This window comes from Heteronotia binoei, chromosome 21 (assembly GCF_032191835.1).
Source record: "Heteronotia binoei isolate CCM8104 ecotype False Entrance Well chromosome 21, APGP_CSIRO_Hbin_v1, whole genome shotgun sequence".
NCBI lineage: Eukaryota > Metazoa > Chordata > Lepidosauria > Squamata > Gekkonidae > Heteronotia > Heteronotia binoei.
Genome location: NC_083243.1, coordinates 63,047,613 through 63,072,003, shown reverse-complemented (window position 1 = coordinate 63,072,003; position 24,391 = coordinate 63,047,613). Strand labels below are relative to the sequence as shown.

The 24,391-nt window shown below is 43.9% G+C and overlaps 1 protein-coding gene across 2 annotated transcripts in view; it reads right to left on the bottom strand.

Moving 5' to 3' along the window:
- The window catches only part of PRKD1 (protein kinase D1), a 218,160-nt gene that overhangs the window by 18,357 nt on the left and 175,412 nt on the right, over positions 1-24,391 (bottom strand). For both annotated transcript variants that reach the window (XR_009556571.1, XM_060261979.1), the window contains exons 10-14: positions 17,512-17,635; positions 15,424-15,501; positions 14,137-14,416; positions 6,222-6,274; positions 4,970-5,042 (exon numbers count right to left, since the gene is read on the bottom strand). Coding sequence is in view for 1 of the 2 variants with exons in the window: in XM_060261979.1 (XP_060117962.1) it covers positions 4,970-5,042; positions 6,222-6,274; positions 14,137-14,416; positions 15,424-15,501; positions 17,512-17,635 (608 nt within the window). In the remaining variant the exon portion in view is untranslated. The remainder of the gene's footprint in view (positions 1-4,969; positions 5,043-6,221; positions 6,275-14,136; positions 14,417-15,423; positions 15,502-17,511; positions 17,636-24,391) is intronic.

Below are 24,391 nucleotides of genomic sequence, written 5' to 3'. Positions count from 1 at the left end.
CCCAAGTCGGAGGAGGCTGTCTCACAGCAGGATACAGTCTAGAGAGACCTTTGAGGAACCTCTTCATATCAGAATGCGTGAAAACAGAATGTTCATCAATCTGGGAATGATTAGCAGAGATAGCAGCCAAATAAATGCATAACGATGAGACTGCTAATCCCTTATCCAAAAGGGAAAGAAGAAAATCAAAAATTGAAGATAAGCCCGCTGCTGACGGGTATAAGGAAAGATTAGAAGAAAACTGAACGATCTTGCTCATTTATAGGCATAGGACTTGCGTGTAGACGGCTTCCTGCTGTTGAATATGACGAATTGAGCTCTGTCTGACAGTAAAGTCACTGTAGACGCCACACAGTTAATTGCAGATGAGGCACATCGTGGTGTACCACATGCCCCTGGTGAGTGAGCAGATCTGAGGCCTGAGGAAAGTGGTGAAACGTTCCATTGGCTAGATGAAGGACCAGGGAGAACCAATGCTGTCTGGGCCACCAGGGTGTCACGAGGATGCCCACAGGTCTTTCCCTCAATATCTTCTGCACCACTTTGTTGATCAGGGGAATGGGAGGAAACAGGTACACATGATGTTGATTCCACGGAACGAGGAGGCCGTCTCCCAAGGACAGGGGATCCGCCCTCCCCCTGCAGCAGAAGAGTTTGCATTTCCTGTTGTTGCACATGGCAAAAACGTCTATCTCCAGAGTTCCCCAACACAGAAAGACGGGTTGAAGGAATTCCCAGTTGAGCTCCCATTCGTGGAGCGAAGCTCCCCCTCGACTAAGGAAATCTGCACACACATTAAAGTCCCCCAGGAGATGCGTCGCCACCAAGGACACACTCATTGACATGCACATCTCCCATATGTTCAGAGCAAATATACAGAGACTGCGTACCTCCTTGCCGGTTTATGTAGGACATGGCCGTCGTGTTGTCTGTCAGAATGGCTACCGTTTTGCCCTTGAGAAGCGACTGGAAAGATTGGATAGCATGGAAGATCGCCAACAGTTCCAAGAAATTTATATGGTAGTGTGAGTGGTGACTGGGCCACCTGTCCCCCACACAGAGGCCGTTCATATGTGCTCCCCAACCCCACAGGGACACATCTGATGTTATTGTGACTGACGGGGATGGTCTGTGGAAGGGAGCCCCCTCCATCAGGTGCTGCCGCTGTTGCCACCAGGTGAGAGAGGATAGAACTTCTGGAGGGATGGTCATCAGACGAGATGGAGAGTCGAGATTGCATTGAGGAATGTTTGAGGAACCATAGTTGTAGGATCCTCATATGCAGCCTGGCGAAGACCATAACCGAAGTGGTGGCTGCCATTAGGCCCAAAAGACGCTGTATCTGGCGAGCTGTGACTGTGGGACTGCACCGAAAGGTCTGAACAAGATTGATTATGTTGTCTGCTCGATTTGGAGGCAGGAAGGCCTTGCAGGCAAGCATGTCTATTATGGCTCCTATAAACTGCACCCTCTGAGAGGGTTGTAGGTGCGACTTCTTTTGGTTGACCTGCAGTCCTAGCTCCCGAAGAAGAGAGAGCGTGATGGTAATGTGCTGCAAAAGACTGGTCTTGGATTCTGCCACGAGGAGCCAATCGTCTATGTACGGGAAAAGGGTTATCCCCTGCAATCTCAGATGGGCTGCGATAACCACCATAGTCTTGGTGAAAACCCTGGGGGCTGTAGAAAGACCGAAGGGCAACGACCGGTACTGGAAATGGGCTGCTCCAATGGTGAATCTTAGGTACTTCCTGTGGGAGGGGTGAATGGAGATGTGGAAGTATGCATCTTGTAAGTCCAACATGGCCATCCAATCTCCTTGATTGAGAAGAGGGAGGATGCTGGGTAGTGAGCTCATTCTGAATTTGTGGTAGGTGATGAACAAATTCAAGGCTCAAAGGTCCATGATTGGCCGAAGACCTCCATCTCGTTTCAGGACCGTGAAGTAGAGTAAGTAAAAACCGAGTCCCCTTTGATTTAAGGGAACTTGTTTGATGGTGTGTTTGAGAAGAAGTGACTGAACTCTTCTCGTAAAGTGTTTGAAGGGCTTGTGGAAATGAATGTTGGGGTGGGTGGATTCTGATGGAATTCGATCACATAACCCCGCCGGATTATGGATAGGACCCACTGGTCTGAAGTTATTATGGACCATGCCTGAAGAAAGGGGAAAAGGCGGGTATGGCCCAAAGAGGACGGGTGGGAAGGGAGGAAAACCAAAAGGCAGTCAAGGCCCCTGTTTGGGCTGTTTAGGGCCTTTCTGGCGAGAAGATTGAGAAGATGAAGGAGAGTATTTAGGTTTGGCTCCATAAGAAGGCTTAGTGAATGGTGGTGTCGATTTCGGACGCAAGGATTGATCTGTAGGAGATTTCGAATAAGGTTTCTTATTCCAAGGTTTTGGCCATGGCCGTTTAGTTTAGGAATGCGGTGTGGAGTCTCCCAGGTTTCTAGAGGTTCGGATACTCTTATCCATCTCCTGCAACACCGAATCGGTATTTGAACTGAAGAGGCCATTGCCATCAAAGGGTAGATCCTCAATGTATGCTTGTGTGTCCAGCTGTAAGATCATGGAGCATAACCAGGAATGGCGTCTTAGAGTGATGGCCATTGTCAGGGTCTTGGCGCAGGTGTCACCCGAATGCTTGGCCGAGTTAAGTTGCTGCTTGGCTAGGGTCATTCCCTCCTTTTGTATCTTCCGAAGAGCAGTCCTGCTCTGTTCCAGAAGGCTAGGCAAGATGTTGGACACCTTCTCCCAGAGGGCGTATTGATAGCGACCCATGCAAGCGGTGTAGTTGGCAATTTTTACACACAGGGAGCCAGCAGAATATAGCCTCCTTTCCAGGCTGTCCAATTTCTTTCTTTCCTTGTCTGGCGGAGCAGAGTGTGTCTTCTTCACCTTGGAAGATGAGGACACTACTACGGAATTCGGTTTAGGGTAGGTGCAGAGGAAGTCTGCACTGGACTCTTGTATGCGATACATGTGGTCCAACCTTCACGATGAGATGGGCGTGGAAGCTGGTTTCTCCCAAGACGATTTTGCAGTGTGCAGCATGACAGTAGTAAGTGGTAGAGCTACTGCAGTAGAAGTGTCCATTTGAACAATGTCAAAGACAGTGTCTGTAATCACTGGTTGAGGTTGGACTGTAGTGAGGGATAAAGACTGAGCCATATGCTTAAGGAGGTCTCCATAAGACTTCAAGTCCTCAGAAGGCGAAATGGGTTGCTCCTCTGCTATATTCTGCGGTGGAGAGGGTTCCCCAGGTGATGATTCTTGTTTCTCCAGGGTCGACCCTTCAATGGAACTGGGTGACGCATCAGGAGAGTCAGAGCGCTCCGATAAGTGTGGAGTCGGGGATGACACCAGGTCTGTTGTTATGCCCTTAGATTGCTCCTAAGAAATCTGTTGAGCGGAGTTCCAATGATGTTGAATCGGCTTGACATCGGGCGGCTTCGACACCGACGCAGAGGGTGCTCGTCTGGATGGTCGATAAGAGGTTCGGGATTGATGGGAAGCTTCAGAGAACTGATCCCAGTCCATCTGGTGAGGAGGAAGCCAAGGAAAAGAAGGTTGCATGGGATATGCCCTGTATAAGTACTGCCGCTGACGCTGATCCCACGGGATTTGTGAAGGCAGGCGGTGAGGAGGAGAACGATAGATCTCTCGGTATCGAGGAGAGTGGCTTCTTGAAGAGCGGTCCCTTTGCGATTCTTTAGTTGACCTCGAGGAAGCGGGCTTCGGGATCGAAAGAGATCGATTAGGTGGGCTCTTCTCGGTACCGGGACGCTGTGCCAGTTCTATCTCTTGATCGGAGTCGGAGGATATGACTAACTCAGTCGACATCGAGGTGAGGATCGGAGGGCTTAGCCGACGACCCGGTGAAGTGAAGAGCTTCAATGGTGGAACAATCGGTGCCGTCGGGTCCGATGGTGAGGTCGGAGAAGCTGGAGAGACGGATTTGGTGTGCTTTGGCTAATCCGATCTCTTAGCCTTCTTATTCTTCTCCGCATGAGCAACCTTATCCTCCTTATGCTGCTTAGCAGGCATAGAGGAATCCGACAGAGCAGCCGAGCCCGAGCGTTTGTGAAGGCGATCGGTGTCGGAAAAGGGACGATCAGTCTCGAGCGATGTCGAGGTCAATGGTTTGGCAGGTGCGGTCGGTTGATCGACCCGTTCCGATGAAGACATTTTTCGAGGGGATAGCGCCTGCTCCATAAGGGCTGCTGCAAGGTGGGCAGCTCTGTTTTTCTTGGTCTATTTAGAAAATTTCGTGCAGTGCACACAAGAGTCCGTTCTATGAAGCTCCCCAAGGCACAATAGGCACAACGAATGTCCGTCCAGTGGGGCAATTTTACTCCCACACTTGGAGCACCTCCTGAAAAATCTCCAACGTCTTTCCATACGAAAAAAATAGAAGAAAGGATGGGTGGGGGGGGTGGAAGAGCGGGAAAAAAAGGTCTTCGAACCCACGCTCCCCCAAATGCTTATTAACCACTATAACTAACTAACTAAGAACTATAACTAACTACAACTATAACTATATATATTTATTTTTGAATAAAGTTCACCGACCGAAGCGACGAAAGATCGAGTGATCAGCGCGGCGGTCAGAAGAGAACTGGTGGGATGTCCGTACCCATCTCAGTGGGCGTGCGCACTGGGACGTCGGCACGGAAATCCGCAGCTTTTAAGTTTACCGATCGAGATCAGCGCTGGTGCCTAATCCCCATCAGTGTGATTCACAGAGACCACGAAGAAGATCCTTAATATTCAAAAGAGGACATGTTGCAGGGTGTTTTCCTTGGTATCACAAACCAAGAAAGTGCAGGCTGAGATTATGAAACTGCCATGTTATATGTCTCTTTTCTTACCTCTCTACCATTTTCCTATGATCTACAAAAGTCTTGCTTTATCATGAACCTAAATATCTGAGGCATTACAGTTCTTCCCTGTTTTCATAGCCACTGCGCTTCTCACCTCCATAAACAATTCCAAACTGTCCCGATCCCAGTACCTCATCTGGAAAGATCTGGTATACTGTACTGATATCCTGTTGGTACAAATATTTTGCATGTTAAGCATCAGAGTATGGACACAAAGCCAAAATTTAACTTACTCTGCAGAAGCTAAAGCACCAAGTAAAGATGCCATGAAATTTTGTGCACAAACATAACAGAAGTTATGATCATGAGTTCTGCCAGCTTTGGAAATCATTTTGATAAGCTGTGGTTCTTACTATGTCCTTGAAGAGGTCTTAGGTTTTTATACATACAATTACATTACTGGGAATGTAATACAACCTACAGGATTCTGCAAAGCCAGACAGTGCTGTAGGTCAGGTCTTTCCCATGGAAGCCTGCACATGGAGTCTGAATGTCCAAAGGTAATTGATGACTTTGTTCATTTCTTCCTCCTATCCAGATGAGTTTGTGACACTACAGGGAAAAAAGGCCAGCTCTGCAATGTGCACATTTTGATTTATGTAGAGTCTTAGAGGCATGATCCAATGATTTTATCAAGCTCCATTAGATTTAGAGAGATCTTCTAAGACCCAGTAAGGGCAACAACTCAGCAGGAGAAATCCCAGAGACAAATAGAAAGGAAGGTAGAACTTTAACATAATTCCATGTAAAAGCTTTTGTTTTCTGAATCTTTTTAGAGGAAAATCATGTGGTTTCACTTTCATATGTGTTTAGTTTTGATGTATGTTTGTTTAAATAGCAATTACACAGGTAAAGTCCTAGTGTATGGCACCCGTGGCGCAGAGTGGTAAAGCTGCAGTACTGCAGTCTGAGCTCCCTGCTCATGACCTGAGTTCGATCCCGGTGGAAGCTGGTTCAAGTAGCCAGCTCCAGGTTGACTCAGCTTTTCATCCTTCCGTGGTTGGTAAAATGAGTACCCAGCTTGCTGGGGGGAAAGTATAGATGACTGGGGAAGGCAATGGCAAACCACCCCATAAAAAGTCTGTTGTGAAAAACGTGAAAGCAATGTCACCCCAAGTTGGAAATGACTGGTGCTTGCACCTTTACCTTTTTATGTCAGCCAAAGAGAAAAGGACTGTACATTGAAGGGACAATAAAAGTGTTCTGAAGGTTATTCTCAATGGCTATTTTTTTAACTTCTGGAAAGAAAATGGCCAAAGAGACATCCTCTTAACATTTTCAAACAGATCAATGATCCTGCAAGCTGTGCACTTATCATGTTTGGCACCTATAGTCAGGACACTTACCACATTTTCTTGGACCTGGCAATTTGATACTGAAATACTGACGGATATATTTCCTAGAAAGAAAAAGTACAGTAATTATTGTATAAGTGTATTTGTGCCCATGCATGGGTATAAAATAAGTTGCATTTGGACAATCACAAACAGCCCAGTCTATGGCACAATTAAGAGTGAAATAACTGCTTTCTCTAACCATAATTGCTTTTCTTTGACCATTACTTAATTTATGCAGTGATTTCACACTGAGCTCTATCAGGGTGAGTGGACTGGAAAACAGATGAACCATTCACTTTGCTGATCATATACACAGAAAGTCTATCAGATACAGAATGGTGCTGGAGCACAAGAACCAACTGCTTGATCTATTTCACACCACTGGTAAAAATAAACATATATTACACTGAAAGCAGTTGGTGATAGTAATGAAACCGAGATATTTAACATTATTTGTAAATAGCACCTCAGGGGTCAGTGATGAAAAAGGATTAGAATTCTGCTTAGTTATCCCCTTTTAGGCCTGGCCACTATAAGATGCCACCCCATGGACCTTTTATTTCATTCAGGGTTGCAGGATTTGAGATAAGAAGAAATAACTCATTACCCCCAATCGGTGACATATGAAGAGCAAATAACTCTTTTAGTTTTGCAATCTCTAGTCTAATCACCATACCAATGCTATTTTACCAATATGTTAACTAAAAGGTTATGTAATAATGTGAGGTAAATTGGCCATTTTTACGTAAAGGTAAGTGAACAGCCCCATGGCGCAGAGTGGTAAAGCTGCAGTACTGCAGTCCTAAGCTGTGCTCACAAGCCGAGTTCAGTCTCTGCGGAAACTGGGTTCAGGTAGCCGGCTCAAGGTTGACTCAGCCTTCCTTCCAGGTCGGTAAAATGAGTACCAAGCTTGCTGGGGGCAAAGTGTAGATGACGGGGGAAGGCAATGGCAAACTGCCCCATAACAAAAAGTCTGCCATGAAAACGTGAAAGCAACATCACCACAGAGTCAGAAACGACTACCAGGGGACTACCTTAAGTGACCAGCGGCCAAAGATTTGGATAATGTTCCAATAAGTTCCATGCTTTGGACTGAGTTCAGCCTCCAAAATTTCCTATAATTAACCCCATCAGAATTTTATTGTCCCAGAAAAGAAGGGCTCTATGCTAAGTGGTGGGAGAATCCTTGGAGTGTCACTACTCTATCAGCGAAGAAGGGAAAGGAAACCATGTGGCAAGAATTGACCAGAAGGGATCACAGGCTCTGGGGCAAAAGAAATGTAAGTCAATAATTAGGTATGCAAAAAGAAGCAACACAACTCCCATCTTGTGGAATGGCCTGCCTGAGGAGGTCAGGAAAACTCCTGCACTTCTGACCTTTCATAAACTATGCAAAACTGAGCTATTCAAGATGGCTTTTCTGCACAGGTAATCAGGCTGCACAGCACAAATGGTTTCATAAACATACTTGGATAAATTATCAAGACTTGTGGTCCTGTCTGCTGTAAACATAATCTTATTATGTAAGTTCTGTACTGCTTAATATGTCATATTAATGCTTATGCTATGCTCCTGGTTGTTGTTGTTTGGTTGTTTTCAATCTTTTAATTCCCTCATGCATTAATGATTGAATATCTCATTTTGTTGAGTGTACTGACTCACTATGTGTAATCTCCTTTGTGTCCATGTGAGAAAAACGGCCTATGAATAACATAAATGAATAAATGAACTAACTAACTAATTAACAAATAAATAAATAAAATTTAAATATATCTGGAGCAGGAAACCAGCCAGAGAAGCAGTGGGGCCCCTGGATGACAAAGGAATGAACAGATTGCTAAAGGGAGATGGGGAGATGGCAGAGAAGCTCAATGAATTTTTTGCATCTGTTTTCACTGTGGAAAGTGTGGGGCATGTACCCTTGCCATAGTCACTACTTTCAGGAAAGGAGGATGAAGTATAGGTAATGGGGTTTGAACTTGCTGAAACTGAGAGGGGAAAAGATCTTGGGGCTGTAGTGGTTAGCTCAACAAAAGTGTCAATCCAGTGTGCTGAAGTGAAAAAGCAAACTCTGTGTTAGGGATTATTAGGAAAGGGATTGAATTTAAAATGGCAAATATTATAATGCCCCTGTATAGTTTTATGGTGCTGCCTAATTTGGAATGCTGTGTGCAGTTCTGGTTACCATATCTCAAAATTGAGTACAGAAGTACAGATTATGGGCTTGTGTCTTTCTTATGAGGAAAACTGAAGAGTCTAGAACAGGGGTGTCAAACTCATTTGTTATGAGGGCCAAAAATGACATAAATGAGACCTTGTTGGGCCAAGCCATGTCGGGTTGGGCGGAGCCATGTGTGTACCTATTTATGATTAAGTAGCAGAGATATAAACTTTATAAAGGACACAAAGATTTTTTAAAAACCTTAAAACATCCTTAAAACATTAGCATTTGGTCATAAAGGCGCTTTCTTTGTATTTCTCCCATGGGATCCAGGGAACTCAGCTCTTTCCTTCCTTCCCCAGGGGACCATGCGGGAGGAGCCTCAGCCAATAGAAGGAAGAGAGGCTTGGTTCTGCTCTGTTGTGCAATTTGAGAGAGCCTGGCAAAGCAAGTTCTCCCTTCCCCCCTTGCTCCCCAAGGGAGGAGTCTCGGCCAATGGAGAAAATAGAGGTTCTGCTCTATAGCTCTTGTGTGATTGAGCAAGCCTGGCAAAGCAAGCTGTTATGCAGATGGAGACATATGAAATTTTGCATGACCCCTATATGAAGCTGGATGTCCTGGAGGGAGCCAGCACCTTTTACTTGAAATGTTTTTAGAAGAGAGTGTAGACATATGAAATTTTGCATTACCCCTATATGAATATCTGACGAAGCCTCCATGTGAAATGGCCGGCTCCAGCTTGCGGCCCCATGATCAACTCATGAAACTGGGGTTCAGTTTTTATGCCATTGACAATCTCTGAAGAATGGCACTGGACTTTGTCTCTGAATGACTGGAATGGTTGCAGTGGATTGAATCGGTTTTCGAGCTGCTGATTTGTGGTCTCCCAGATTCACCAGGAGTTTAATTGAAGTGAATAACATAGGAACAAACACATGATAAATAGTTTTTTTAATATTTAGTATGTATGTAGGAATCTTTGAATAATTATACTCTTTATATTGCTTAATGATTTTTTGCCAATAATTTTCAGCCATAAGCCCTTTGGCTCTGTATGTGTATGTGTATTCCTCACGGTTTCCTCTTGTTGCTTGCTTGTGGTTATGCAGAAGGAAGCAAGAGAGAGGGAGAAGGAAGCAGATGACTGCCAGTTGCTTGGGGGGTCTGATAGGAGCCCTCTGGGGGGTCTAATTCAGCCCCTGGGCCGCATGTTTGACACCCTTGGTCTATAACTTTTGTTTAGAAAATAAATGACTAAGGTGGGGGGACATGATAGAGGTTTATAAAATCACTAGTAATAAGGCCCGTTGTGAAGAAAAATGCAACAGGCTCTAGAAAGAGGCTCTGGATGAGTGCCCCCCCCCAACCCTTGCTGTCTTCCCAACAACCCAAGTGAAGGCATTCACTCACCTCCCACCTCAGGGGAAGTTGATCTTTACCATCTGGAGAACAGTTGTAATTCTGTGTGATCTCCAGCCTTCACCTGGAGAGGGCAACAGTGGTTCCCCAGGAGGAAATGGCATTGTACCTGCCTAATATTATTATTATTATTATTATTATTAAGGTCCCACCCCTCCTCAAACCCCAGCATCACCAGACCCCATCCCTTAAGTCACCAGGAATTTCCTAACCTGGTGTTGGCAACCCTATCTCCTTCCCTTTATCTGCCCCTCTGCCTTCAGTTTTTCATCACCTTTCCCTTCCCTGCAGCCTTTACATAGGAAAAGGACAGTCTTTCTCCACAGTTGGGGGGGGGGGGGAACCAAAGCAGCTTACATCATTCTCCTCTTCTCTTTTTGATCTGCAAAACAACCCTGGGAGGTAGATTAGGCTGATAGTCTGTGACAGGTCCAAAATCACCTAGTCAGCTTCCATAGCTAGAACCTGGGTCTGGAAGACCCTGCTCTGAAGCCCTAACTCCTATGCCACAATGGCTATCATAGGGGAGCTGCTGCTGAACAGTAGCAAGCAGCCAGGCGTAGGGTAGCCAACCCTGAGGTGGAGCCTGAAGATCTCCTGGGATCACAGCTGAACTCCAGACAACAGATCTCTCTCCCCTTCCTGGAGAAAATAACTGCTTTGGAGGGTGGACTCTATGGCATTCTATTCACCTGAGGCCTCTCCCTTTACTGACAAAAGCAGTCTGGGTTGCCCTCCCCCCACAACAGACACCCTGTGAGGTAGGTGGGGCTGAGAGAGCTCTTACAGCAGCTGCCCTTTCAAGGACAACTCCTACAAGAGCTATAGCTGACCCAAGGCCATTCCAACAGCTGCAAGTGGAGGAGTGGGAAATCAATCCCAGTTCGTTTATTTATTTATTTATTTATTTATTTATTTATTTAATCTGTGCACTTAACCACTATACCAAACTGGCTCTCACTGAGGTTTGTGTGTCAATCTTCTTGTGTTAGATAGCTTAAAATTGTCTCTCTTAGAGCATATAAAAAGTCTTTGGGTACTATTTGATTCCTCAGTTGCTCCTTGAAAAACTTCTGTAGGCTTTGGAAAAAAGTGGTTATCACCCTCCTTCTACACGCAGCTGATATAGCCTCACTGGTCCATACTACCATAAACTCACAGCTAAAATACTGTAAAGCATCTTATGCAGGCATTCTTCCGAAGACAACTTGGAAACCTCAGCTAGTGCAAAATACAGCTGCCTACAAAGTGGATAGATTTGATCATATATTGACAATGCAGAAACAATTGTACTAGCTTCTAGCTTGTTTCTGGCTTCAATTCAAGGTGCTGGTCTTTATCTTAAAAACCCTTTCAATCTTGTGCCTCAGATATCTCAGAAACCATCTTTTCTAGTAGAAAGCAATGGCATGTTCAGATTAGGCCAACAAATCCCTTCTCATCAGGTGCTACAGCTAACCTTGGTGAGAGATAAGAGTGATGAGAGATTTTCGGTAGCTGCACCTGGATTAACAAATTAAATCCCAACCTTCTTGGCAATTCAAAAAACTTGCAGAATCAATGAGATGTTAAGTAATAAAATCTTTAGAGTGCAAAGCTTGCACAAAGGTGGTGTTTTACTGTGTTTTATCATGAGTGTGTTGTAATTAGGGATGGGCACAAACCAAATTACAAACCAAAGTTTGTGCCATCCTGCCTTCACTCCCAGGGGGTGTTGTATGGTTCATGGCAGCAGACATGCTGGCATCAGAGGCAGGGCTTGGAGAAGGCATTTGAAGAGTCCATGGTCTTTTAAAATGCCTTCTCCAAGCCATGCTGCTACCACGGTACAACTCACTAGTGAACTGAGAAGGCATTTAAATGCCCTCCCAGTTGAGAGGTGATTTCAGCAATCCCTTTCACTTCCCTTGGATCGCTGAAATGCTGAAATGGCTTGAAAAAGCCATTTAAAGAGCATGTTCCCTTTAAATGGCTTTTACAAGTCATTTCAGTGAACGCTTTAGCTTCTCTCTGCTTCCAAGTGGGAGGGGGGGGGAGTGAAAGAGATCACTGAAATTGTTTGCATCTATTTCAGTCTAACAGGCCTAGCAAGCCAGTTAAAGGGAATGTTCAGCCATTTAAAGGGAACATTTCAATGATCATGTTCACGCGATGCCCCCACTTGGAAGCAGAGGGGAGTGAAAGGAATCGCTTAAATGGATTCCAAAAGTCATTTAAAGAGAATGTTCCCTTTAAATAGTTTTTGCAAGATTGTCTCCACGTTCCATTTTGCTGGCCTCAGGGAGCTGCTGCCAGCAGAAAGGAGAGAGGGGAGATCTATGAACCTCATGAACCAGATGGCTTTGCAAAATGGGGAAGGTTTATCCCAGTCCTGGGCCGAACCTTCATTTTCCTACTTCATCCCTAGCCTATCCATAGTTATAATTAGTGTTATTTCATTTTAATTGTAATTTTTCAAAGAACGTTAAGTGCTGTGATCTCTGTGGGAAGAGTGAGATATAAAAGTTTTAAACAAATAATGATAAATAACCTGTAAATTAGGATGGTGACCAGTTGTAGAAAAGGGAGAGACATCCTCACACTTGTTCTAGAAGGACGTGAACATGTGAACATATGAAGCTGCCTTATACTGAATCAGACCCTTGGTCCATCAAAGTCAGTATTGTCTACTCAGACCGGCAGCAGCTCTCCAGGGTCTCAAGCTGAGGTTTTTCACACCTCTTTGCGTGGACCCTTTTTTGGAGATGCCGGGGATTGAACCTGGGACCTTCTGCTTACCAAGCAGATGCTCTACCACTGAGCCACCATCCCTCAGTACATTTGTGGCTGACTAGCAGTAGTTAGCATTAAGAGAAGAAGAAGAAGAAGAAGATATTGGATTTATATCCTGCCCTCCACTCCGAAGAGTCTCAGAGCGGCTCACAATCTCCTTTATCTCCCTCCCCCACAACAGACACCCTGTGAGGTGGGTGGGGCTGGAGAGGGCTCTCACAGCAGCTGCCCTTTCAAGGACAGCCTCTGCCAGAGCTATGGCTGACCCAAGGCCATTCCAGCAGGTGCAAGTGGAGGAGTGGGGAATCAAACCCGGTTCTCCCAGATAAGAGTCCGTACACTTAATCACTACATCAAACTGGCTCTCTGGAGCCCCAGAGAAGCTAATGGATTCTTTGAAATTCCAGTGACAGGAAACAGAGATCTCTTGGCTGTGTGTTAGTGGAATCATTATTGTTCCAGAGATACAGCTTTAACAGAGCACTATTAGTGCATATTACAGTCATTATAAGACTTCCTTTGAAAACAATGAGATTGAACTGGCTAGGCCTGGGTTATTAAAAATGAATAGTCATTACCTAAGATGAAGGTAAATTGATAAAACAAAATTTGCTGTCCTGTTTTCATTTTTAAGGAAGTCATTCATGCAAAAATGGTTTTAAAGCTGCTGAGAAATATTTTTAAAAAATATTTTACTAAAGAAAGATCAATAATTTATTATTTATGTATTTATTTCATTTATTTACCCCCACAACAGAGATCAAAAGCTAGCTCTCCTCTCTTCCATTTTATAATGCATATCTCTCAGTACATAAGCCAAGAATGTCTGTTTTTACTTCAGGGTTACAAAGCAATTAAACAGTCCATTAAATGCAAAATGTTTGAAGATGCTTCTTTTGATACCCATTCGGCCTGGTCTTGTTTCAAACTTTTGACTAGGCTGATCTTTCAATATAATCACAGAAATAGTGTCCTCCCCCTAAACACCCAGGGCTTTTTTTTGTAGCAGGAACTTCTTTGCATATTAAGCCACATACACCCTGATGTAGCCAAACTTCCAATAGACTACAGGGCTCTTAGTACAGGACCTACTGTAAGCTCCAGAGAATTGACTACATCAGGGGTGTGTGGCTTAGTATGCAAAGGAGTTCCTGCTACAAAAAAGTCCTGTAAACATGTACAATGTATGAAAAGGATTATGGATAATACCCATTGAAACATCTTCAGCAGAGAGTTACTAAAACACCTAGATTCTTTATCCCATTTCCCCCCTCATTTTACCAGCTGTAAGCTTACATATATGCAAATTGAAATAATTTGTGTTTAGTCTTTTCTTCAGGTTCAGGGTAGAATGCAGATCTATAACAATTCCCTATATACAGATTTTAGAGTGATATCTGAAATAGCTTGTAAACGATCTGTTTGATAGTAACATTGTAAGTGAAAGCTAGAATACCTAAAAGTGCTCTTGTAGGATCACAGCACTGAGTTATTTCACTACTTACAACAGAAGGTTTCCCCTACACAGTTTTATCCAGTGTCTTATTTTACAATAGAAACTCACTGACTTACTGTGCAGGCATGGTCCAGAACCAGTGGATGTCCCTTTAGGGATAACAGGCATGAGGGCATGCTGGATTGCCATCTCCCACATCCGTGCCACATCTGGACCACAACCACTTGTAAGAACACTGTTATTAGCTGGAAGGCTAGGTGGGTTTTCAATATTTTCTCCAACATAGTAGACTATGTTTGCTGTGGTTATTTCAAAGCAATGTGGATTAGCTCCTTCTGGCAATAAACTCAAGTTTTTTGCAGGTTCCAGGGATAAAATTTCAGATAGTGGAATTTCCTGAGAAGAATGATTATTATTACTAATTTTACAACACTTTTGCATAAACACAGTGGTCTATATTAACCTCAATTGCATATGGAAGATGAGTTTGTGCAGGCAAAACATTTGCACTGATTCCAGTTAAGCTTTATCTTATAGATGCAGAGCTGCACTAGTTATGAATCTCAAATTTAATACCACACCTTACCAAAAAATACTAATTCTTTCCAGCTACCTCAACCACACTACTTTCTTCTTTGTATAAGATGCCTCTGTTTTTGAGACAGTAAGTGCATTCACACATCACGACAAACTGGGATTAAACCAAGATCACAGTTTGTTGTCATGTTCGAATATTCCCATTATCCCTAGTTTCTCACTCAGAGTTTGACTTTGTTTAGCTCAACAGGGTTGACCATCAATTTAATCTTGGTATAGAATCCCAACTTTCTCAGGCATCCTAATTCAGACATATGGATGAAATGATGATTAAGAAATCTTTAAATCAAGCTCTATAGGTGACACAAGAGATATGTGCAAGCATGCAACAAAATGCACTTAGTTATATCTGTTTAATCTTTGGAACAACATAAAATGTTATAAAAACAGCAGTTGTGCTGGAACAGATAAATGCCCTATCTATTTCAGTATTTCCATTTTACACAGTGGCTAACTAGATGCCATCCATCATCGGATACAGCAGGGCCTCCAAAATGACCTATCATTAACAGCTTTGTCAAGTCTTGCAAACTAAGGGTCATGACTTTCTTTATTGGAGGCTAAGTGTTGGGTCTTCCTCTTTTCTGCTGCCTTCAATTTTTCCTAGCATTATTGTTTTTTCCAGGGACTCTTGCCTTCTCATAATGTAAACAAAGTAGGATGGCCTCAGTTTAGTCACTGTAGCTTCTAGGGAGAGGTCAGGCTTGCTAGTATAAATATGTAGCTAAGTATGAAGGATTACAATATACTGATATAATCATAGTCATGTTCTGTAACCACCATAACAAACCTGAAGCTGCCCTTACCTTGTAGTATTTGCTTCCAGTGTCATTTTGAAACAGTGTAATACATTTGCTGTCTAACCTCCAGTAGTGTCTCTTCCTCTGTATTGAAATAAAAACAATTAAATCAATTAGTAAAATGTTAGTAATGTAGTAATGATGAAATAAAACATAATGTGATAACCTGATTAAGATGGAAATGAATTACAATGGAGATTAATTTCAATATTTAACACAGGGAACTGCTCCATAGTATTCTTTCAATCACCTGACAGTGATATTTTTCAAACTTATTTTGAAAATATCCAGTTATTTTGCAAAAGTCTGTATTTTCTAATAGTAAGTTTATTAAACTAGATGTCTTCTGCTTTGATGCAAAATATATGCATGATATGTCTTAGCATTTGATAAAGTTTACAAAAGGTTACTACTAACAGCAGTTTGCATCAACTGACCACAGCTCAGATTCAGTCTGACACATACTGCTGATTCATCATTAAGATTATACAGACAGGTCTTTGCCAGACAGTAATGGAGAGTGTGCTGTGGCGGTGTTAGAAAATGGGCAATTATTTTCCAGCTATGGCTGAAATGGAAAAAGAAGCTCAAGAGTAAAGATGGAGATGTTTTAGAATCTCCTCTCTCTCCAAATGTATCAGTATGCACACAGAGTTTAAGGAGCTTCCACAGGGCTGATGAGGAAAGTAGGAAACAAATGCCTTTATCCAATATGGGTGATTCTCATTCTTTACTTAAATCCCATGTAAATTATGATTAATACTGACATCACTCTGATGGTATTCTAAAGTGTGCAATTCTAGTTAAGTGGCATGAACAAGCAGAAGAGTGTGCTTTGAGACCAGGTTACCTGACTTATTTGCACTGTGACAATTCTCTTCTGATTCTACCTTAGAAGTGTGGGAGGTACTGCAGTCTGTGGCTCCCCAGAGAGCTTCAGCAATTGCAAAAGAGTCAGGATATGTTTAATGAGGTCTTTCCAATACCAACACTAACTATCCTGGGAAATGAGGAAATACTGTCATGGAAGGGAGTCATTCTATGTACTCTATGCAAATGGTCTAATCATTTAAGGTTATCAGAAAAGTGTGCAAAGACCATGCAATACAGGAGGGATGCATACTGAGATCATCATAAGAACATAAGAACATTGTGCTATTTTGCTTCAAAAGAACTGTTATGATGCAGATAATCTACAAACTGATTTGGGGAGCATTAGTATGTTCAGATAGCTATGCTTACAGTAGTAGAACTATACTCACACCATTGATTGCTAAATGCTACTTTCTGTGTGCGCCATTGGAGCTTATTCACAAACAGAAACCTATTTCCTCATGTGGATTGAGTTTTCTGTATCAGAACAACAGGCTACAGCCCTTATACAGTAAAGGTGATTCTGGAATGATTTGAACAAACAGCATAATCCATGATCTTGCAAGGTGGGAAACGATTTTGGACTCCACTTGCTCTAGTACATCTGACACAACTGGATTGCTCTCATGAAGGTCCAGCACAGAAAGTGGTCAGTTTCATCTCTCCTGCTTCTATATGTATTACAGTATAATTTTGCACACTTGCTTTCTATCATGTCTAAAAATCCTTTTTATCTATTAAAAAAGACAGTGAGAAGAAAGCAGTTTTTCATAATAGGCTTTATAATACTAACACATATTGAATTTATTGTCCTAGTTCATATGTTGTCATGTGTCAAGGATAAATCTGGCCCTCTGGATTTATTTGGGGCTCCAATCTGGTCCCAACAAAGATAGTAAATCACATAGTTCAAACTAACAACATTTTAATTTAAAAGCCTAAAACAGAAAGCATGAATAAAAAACTAAACTAAAGGTTTCTCTGCTTTCATGATGTTCATACAACTGTGTGTTCAGTATTATTCTTTGATGGCCACTGCCTCTCTCTTTGTGGAGCCCTTTGGCCCTTTGTACACATGGAGAATTCTCTGATAATCAAGGGAACAAGGGAGTGCCTCTTGCAAAGAGCTTCAGAATAACCCCACCAGAGAGACCTCATGTATAGGAATCAGTGGATGATTACTATCAAAGTGAAGATTTCTTTGCTCAACATCTCTCTTACCAGAGTGTCTTTGCTTGTGTAGTGAACCATCCATCCCTCCTTCATGACTGTGCTGCTTCTCCTTTTTGTGTGCTTGACAGACTGCACCACTCTCATTAATGGAATATTGTTGCTTGTTGAAGGGCTGTTTACAAAAAATAATACGTTGAAGTGATAGATGGTTTTTATAGAAATGAGAATAAGTCCTTCAAAAGCATGAAAAACCAATTGATCATACTCGTTCATATACTGCCTGTGCCGTTTACTATAGGTGCTCCTATATGGCTATATTGCAAGCAGAACAAAGGATGTCATCCTGTCAGAGTTATCAGAATTTCTCACGGGAAATACTGTGAGAGGTAAAATCAGTAATGCACTTAAGGCCTTATAACCCTTAGCAAACAGTGATACAGGCTTACATACTAAATCTAAGGCTTGTTGTCCTATCAAATGAAATCTTATTGCTAAGCAATTGGTTCCAATTAGGCGGTGGGAGCAGATATTATAAGGGAGGAGGACAGAGACAAGTTGGTGCTCGGCCCCCCTCCAATCTGCGGCCCATCCCAAGGGTGACAGGTAGTAGGGCCAGGTGTAACCCGCCTCCGTCATTGGTGTTATGCAACGCCAGGTCCATTAATAATAAGACCTCAACTCTCCGAGAGTTTATGCTCGAGCAGAATATGGACCTGGCTTGCGTGACTGAGACCTGGACCCGGGAGGGTGATACAGTAGCCCTCTCGCAAACAGCTCCCCCAGGTTACTCAGTCTTCCACCAATCGCGGACTAGCGGGCGGGGGGGAGGAGTGGCATTATTTGCACGGGAGGCTTACTCCTTCAGGGCGCTCCCGGCCCCAAAGATTGAGGGCATTGAATGTGCCGGTCTGGCGTGGGGGGATGGAGAGGGGTTGGCGATTTGGCTGGTGTACTGTACGCCTAACGCACCAGCCAACGCCTTACCGTCCCTGCTCGAGGCGGCGACAGGCTGGGCGTTGGAGCACCCAAGGCTGATAATCCTGGGTGACTTCAACGTCCATGCTGATGACCCGTCCTCCAGTCAGGCGGCGGACCTAGTGTCTTCCATGGCGACACTGGGACTCTCTCAATTTGTTGCAACCCCCACCCACCAGGCCGGACACATGTTAGACCTGATCTTTGCGGCTGGGATCGTAGTGAGCGATATAACTGCAGAGGTAGTGCCATGGTCGGATTACTTCGCCCTCAAGGCCCGTGTAGATATGCCCCCCCAAACCTGTTTAGGCGAGGAGCCGATTATGGCTCGCCCGCGGAGCCAAATGGACCCGGAACGGTTCCAGATGGCTCTGCGGGATCCCTGGCCCTCTGGCGACTCCCTCGATGGCCTGATTGAGACCTGGAATAGCCGGCTCTCTAGGGCCATCGAGGAGATCGCACCTCGGCGCCCTCTGCGGCCCCGGACTAAGCTGGCTCCGTGGTATACCCCGGAATTACGCCAGCTGAAACAAGGCCTTAGACGGCTAGAGAGGCAATGGCGGCGTACTCGTGATGAGGCGACTAGAACATCTTATAGGAAGTTTATGAAGTCCTATGAGATGGCAATCAAGGCCGCAAAGAAAACATACTTTGCGGCTAAGATTGCATCTGCAAATTCGCGCCCAGCCCAATTATTTAGAATAATTCGGAACCTGACTACATTGCCTCAAGGCAACTTAAAAGCTAAGGAATTGGAGATTGGCTGTGAGGCTTTTGCGAAATTTTTTGCGGATAAGGTCCAATCACTCCGCCATGACTGCCCTGCCAATTTGGAGGCAGTAAGTGAACTCGAAGCCCAATGCGTGTCTTCTGAGTTAACTCTGGACTGCTTCGACCCGCTCAGCTTGGAGGAAGTTGACAGAATTCTTGGTACTGCACGATCCACGACTTGTGATCTGGACCCATGCCCCTCCTGGCTAATTAAGGCCTGCCAGGAGGAATTAAGATATTCTATACGGGATATTATAAATCGATCCCTTTCAGAGGGTGCTTTTCCAACACCCCTGAAAGAGGCATTGGTCCGCCCTCTCTTGAAAAAACCGTCATCAGACCCGGCCGAATTGGCGCACTACCGGCCGGTCTCAAATTTGCCCTTTTTGGGCAAAATTATCGAGAGGGCTGTGGCAGTGCAGTTACAGGAATTTCTGGAGGACGCTTCCATCTTAGACCCATGCCAGTCCGGCTTTCGCCCGGGCCATGGGACGGAAACAGTCCTGGTCACCCTCATGGATGACCTCCGACGACAACTGGATCGAGGCGGCTCGGCGGTATTGCTGCTGCTAGACCTATCGGCTGCGTTCGATATGGTCGACCATCGGCTGCTGACCCACCGCCTCGCCGACGCAGGAATTCGGGGGCTAGCCTTACAGTGGCTCTCCTCCTTTCTTGATGGTCGGGGACAAAGGGTGGCAATTGGGGGGGAGCTGTCTCAGAGGCACCCACTTCATTGTGGTGTGCCCCAGGGAGCAGTTCTCTCCCCGATGTTGTTTAACATCTTTATGCGCCCCCTTGCCCAGATTGCACAGAGGTATGGGCTGGGTTGTCATCAATATGCAGATGACACCCAGCTCTATCTATTGATGGACGGCCGGGCTGGTGATGTCCCTATAAATTTGGACCGGGCATTACAAGCCGTGGCTGACTGGCTCAGGCTGAGCGGGCTGAAGTTAAATCCGGCGAAGACTGAGGTCCTTTGCGTGGGCCGCGGCGGACCGGGAGGGGAGATTACCCTACCGGCTTTTGACGGTGCGCCACTGGTACCAGTGCGCAAAGTCAAAAGCCTGGGAGTGCTACTGGAATCCTCTCTATCAATGGAGGCCCAGATAGCCGCCACTGCTAGATCCGCCTTCTTCCATCTCAAGAGGGCGAGGCAGCTGGCTCCCTTCTTGGAGCGCAACGACCTAGCAACTGTGATCCACGCAACGGTCACTTCGAGACTAGACTACTGCAATGCCCTCTACATGGGGCTGCCCTTATACCGAACACGGAGACTTCAGGTAGTCCAGAACGCGGCGGCCAGGCTGCTGGAGGGACTACCACGGTGGGAACCTGCGCGGCCTGGGCTGCGGGATCTGCATTGGCTGCCGGTTGTGTACCGTGTTCGCTATAAAGTGCTGGTTATTACCTTTAAAGCCCTATATGGCCGAGGACCTGCCTACCTAAGGGACCGCCTCTCCCCATATCTGCCCCAGAGAGCACTAAGATCTAGCTCTCAGAACTTACTAACAATCCCTGGGCCAAGAGATGCCAGGTTGAAGGCTACTAGGGAGCAGGCCTTCTCAGTGATGGCCCCTCGTTGGTGGAACCACCTTCCAAAGATGGTGCGAGCCCTCCGGGACCTGAACCAATTCCGCAGGGCTTGCAAAACACTTCTTTTCCAGCTTGCTTTTGAGATAGAACCCGATTAATCTGACATCTAGCCATCTTGTGGATATTATGATTACAGTATTTAGCACCCATTTTATACATTTTATCTATTTTAAAAATCTATTATGCAACTGATAAATTTAAATTGTTTACATTGTTTTATGAATCATGGGATCCCCATGTCTGTTAGCCGCCCTGAGCCCGCTTCGGCGGGGGAGGGCGGGATATAAAAATAAAGTTGTTATTATTATTATTATTATTATTATTATTATTATTATTATTATTATTATTATTATTATTATTATTATTATTATTATTATTATTATTATTATTATTATTATTATTATTATTCCATGACCTCCCCATAGATATTGGTTCTGGACCACTGGAACAAGGGCTACTTCCTCAGTTCCCTGTGGATGAGAGGACTTGAGTTTCTACTCCGCAGTATAGGAGAAGGTGTGTGCTGGATTCCCTACTCAGAGGGGTAGAGCCTAAAGTCTTGTCATTTTGAAAGGTATGCTGTCTACCGCTGCATGCATCCAGGATGTGACTGAAAGGATAGGAAGACTCATCAGGCCCACAGACATATTATCCCTTCTTGCTGATCCATGTGAGAATAAATAATACTGCCTGGCACAGCCCCAAGATATATTAAAAGAAACTATGTGGCTCAGGGTAAGAAGTGAAGGAACCAGGAGTGCAGATTGTGTTTCTGTCAGTTCTTCCTGTTGAAAGCTGTGGCTAAGGATGGGAAAGAAGAATACTGCAAATAAATGACTAGCTATGTAGATGGTGTCATCAGAAAAGGTTTGAATTTTTGGACCATGGATTATGCTTTTGAGATGAAGCTCTTCTATTGGGAGATGGTTTGCACCTCATGAGGTTAGGAAAAAGAGCCTTACAAACCTAATAATAGGTTTTAAAATAAATTATATGGGGGAGTGAGACAAAAATTCAAAGCCTAATACAATGTCAATAACCGGAGATAAGAACACTAAAGTTTTGTAAGTTAGTGTTACCTAGCACATAGGCTAGGTAACACTAACTTACAGATAAGTACAGAAATGAAAACTTCAGGGAGCATAAAACACAGATTCCGATGTCTCCACACTAATGTGCAGAGTATGGGAAACAAGCAGGAGGACTGGAAGTCCTAATACAGGAAGGGGACTATGACCTAATAGGCATTACTGAAATTTGGTGGGATGACACAATTGGAATATTAGGATTGAAGGATGTAATTTATTTAAAAGGGGTAGACAAATAAAAAAGGTAGGAAGAGTCACATTATATGTTAAAAAGGTATACATTTGTGAGGAAATGCATGGAAGTTCAGCTGAGAGTCTCTGGGTAAAAATGAAAGGAGTAAGAAATAATAGTAGTGATATTATTGTGGAGATCTGCTATAGATGACCAAGCCAGGCACAGGACTTGGACAAGACACTCCTAGAACAGATTACAAAGTTCTCAAAGAGATGGGACATAGTAGTCATGGAAAATTTCAATTACCCAGATATCTGCTAAACGAAAGGTCAAATAAATTCCTGAATTGTCTTGCTGACAATTTTATTTTTCAGAAAATGGGGAGGGAAACAAGGGGATCTGCTTTCTTGAACTTGATTCTCACCAACAAGGAAGAACTGGTTGATGAGGTATAAATAGTTAGCACCCTTGGTAGTAGTAATTTTGGAATTTAAAGTCTTGGGGAAGGGAAAAGCTGTACATAGATATATATGTTGAACAAATTTAGACATACCTAAAGTTATGCTAGGTAGAATCCCATGGCCGGGAATACTTATGGTGAAGGGAGTTCAAGAGGAGTGGGGGTTTCTTAAAAGTGAAATATTGAAGACACAATTACAAATGATTTCTATAAGAAGGAAAAATGGGAGGAGCCTAAAGAAGCCAAGGTGGCTCCATGAACAGCTCTCTAAAGACTTGAGAAATAAAAAAGACTCATTTAGGAAATGGAAGAAGGATGAATATAATCAGATAATCAGTGCTTGTAGAGAGAAAGTTAGGAAGGCTAAAGCTCAGTATAAGCTTAGGCTAGCAAGAAATTCTAAGAACAACAAAAAAAGGGTTCTTTTCTTATGTTCAAAGTAAGAAAAAGAGCAGGGATATGGTAGACCCATTGTGGGGACAGGAAAGTGAAATTATAATGGGTGATGAAGAGAGGGCAGAACTGCTCAATTCCTACTTTTTTCAATCTTTTCTTCTGAGAGAAACAATGCTCAACATGTCAAAAACAGAGAGAAAGGAGCTGCAGCTAGGATCAGCTTAGGGGTAGCGCATAAACACCTAGTTTATTTAAATGAAACTAAGTAATTGGAAAGAGCCCCATGGCACAGAGTGGTAAAGCTGCAGTACTGCAGCCCTAAACTCTGCTCACGACCTGAGTTTGATCCCGGCAGAAGCTGGATTCAGGTAGCTGGCTCAAGGTTGACTCAGTCTTCCATCCTTCCAAGGTCGGTAAAATGAGTACCCAGCTTGCTGGGGTGAAAGTATAGATGCCTGGGGAAGGCAATGGCAAACCACTCCATAAAAAGTCTGCCGTGAAAGCAATGTTACCCCAGAGTTGGAAACGACTGGTGCTTGCACTGGGGATTACCTTTACCTTTTTATTAAGTCATTGGGGCCAGATGAACTGCATCCAAGAGTACTAAATGAACTTGAGAATATAATTTCTGAGCCTCTGGCCATTATTTTTGAGAGTTTTTTAAGAACAGGCGAGGCGATAGATGTTTGGTGGTGGGCATATGTTGTCTCCATCTTTGAGAAGGAAGAAAAGGAGGATTTGGTAACTACTGATCTGTCAGCTTGCTGTCTATACCTGGAAAAGTTTTAAAACAAATAGTCAGTTAGTCCTTGAGAATTAAGAAAAGAGCCAGCATGGGTTTCTCAAGAACAAATGATGTCAGACTAACTTGATCTCTTTTTTCGAGAAAATTATTACCTTGCTGGATCAGGGGAATGCTTTAGACATACTTTATTTTGATTTCAGAAAGTCTTTTGATAAGGTTCCACATCATATTCTTGACAAACTGGAAAAATGTGGTTTGGATCCTATTACTGTTAGGTGGATATGTAACTGATTGACAGATCATGACAGCCAGTTTAGTGTAGTGATTAAGTGAGAGGACTCTTATCTGGAAGAACTGGGTTTGATTCCCCACTCCTCCACATACACCTGCTGATGGGACCTTCACGCAATCGCAAATTCTCACAGAGCTTTCCTTTCAAGAGCAGTTTCTGTTAGAGTTCTCTCAGCTCCACCTACCTCACATGGTGTCTGTTGTGGGGAGGGGGAGGGAAAGAAGATTGTAAGCCGCTGTGACACTCCTTTGAATAGTGAAGGGTGGGGTATAAATCTCCTCCTCTTCTTCTCACTTCTGACACTAAATTGGGAGAGGTAGCAAATACAGTAGAAGGATTTAAGAAGGATATAGACAAACCGAAACGTGTCCAGAGGAGGGCAAAAAGATGATGAGGGGTCTGGAGACCAAGTCCTATGAGGAAAGGT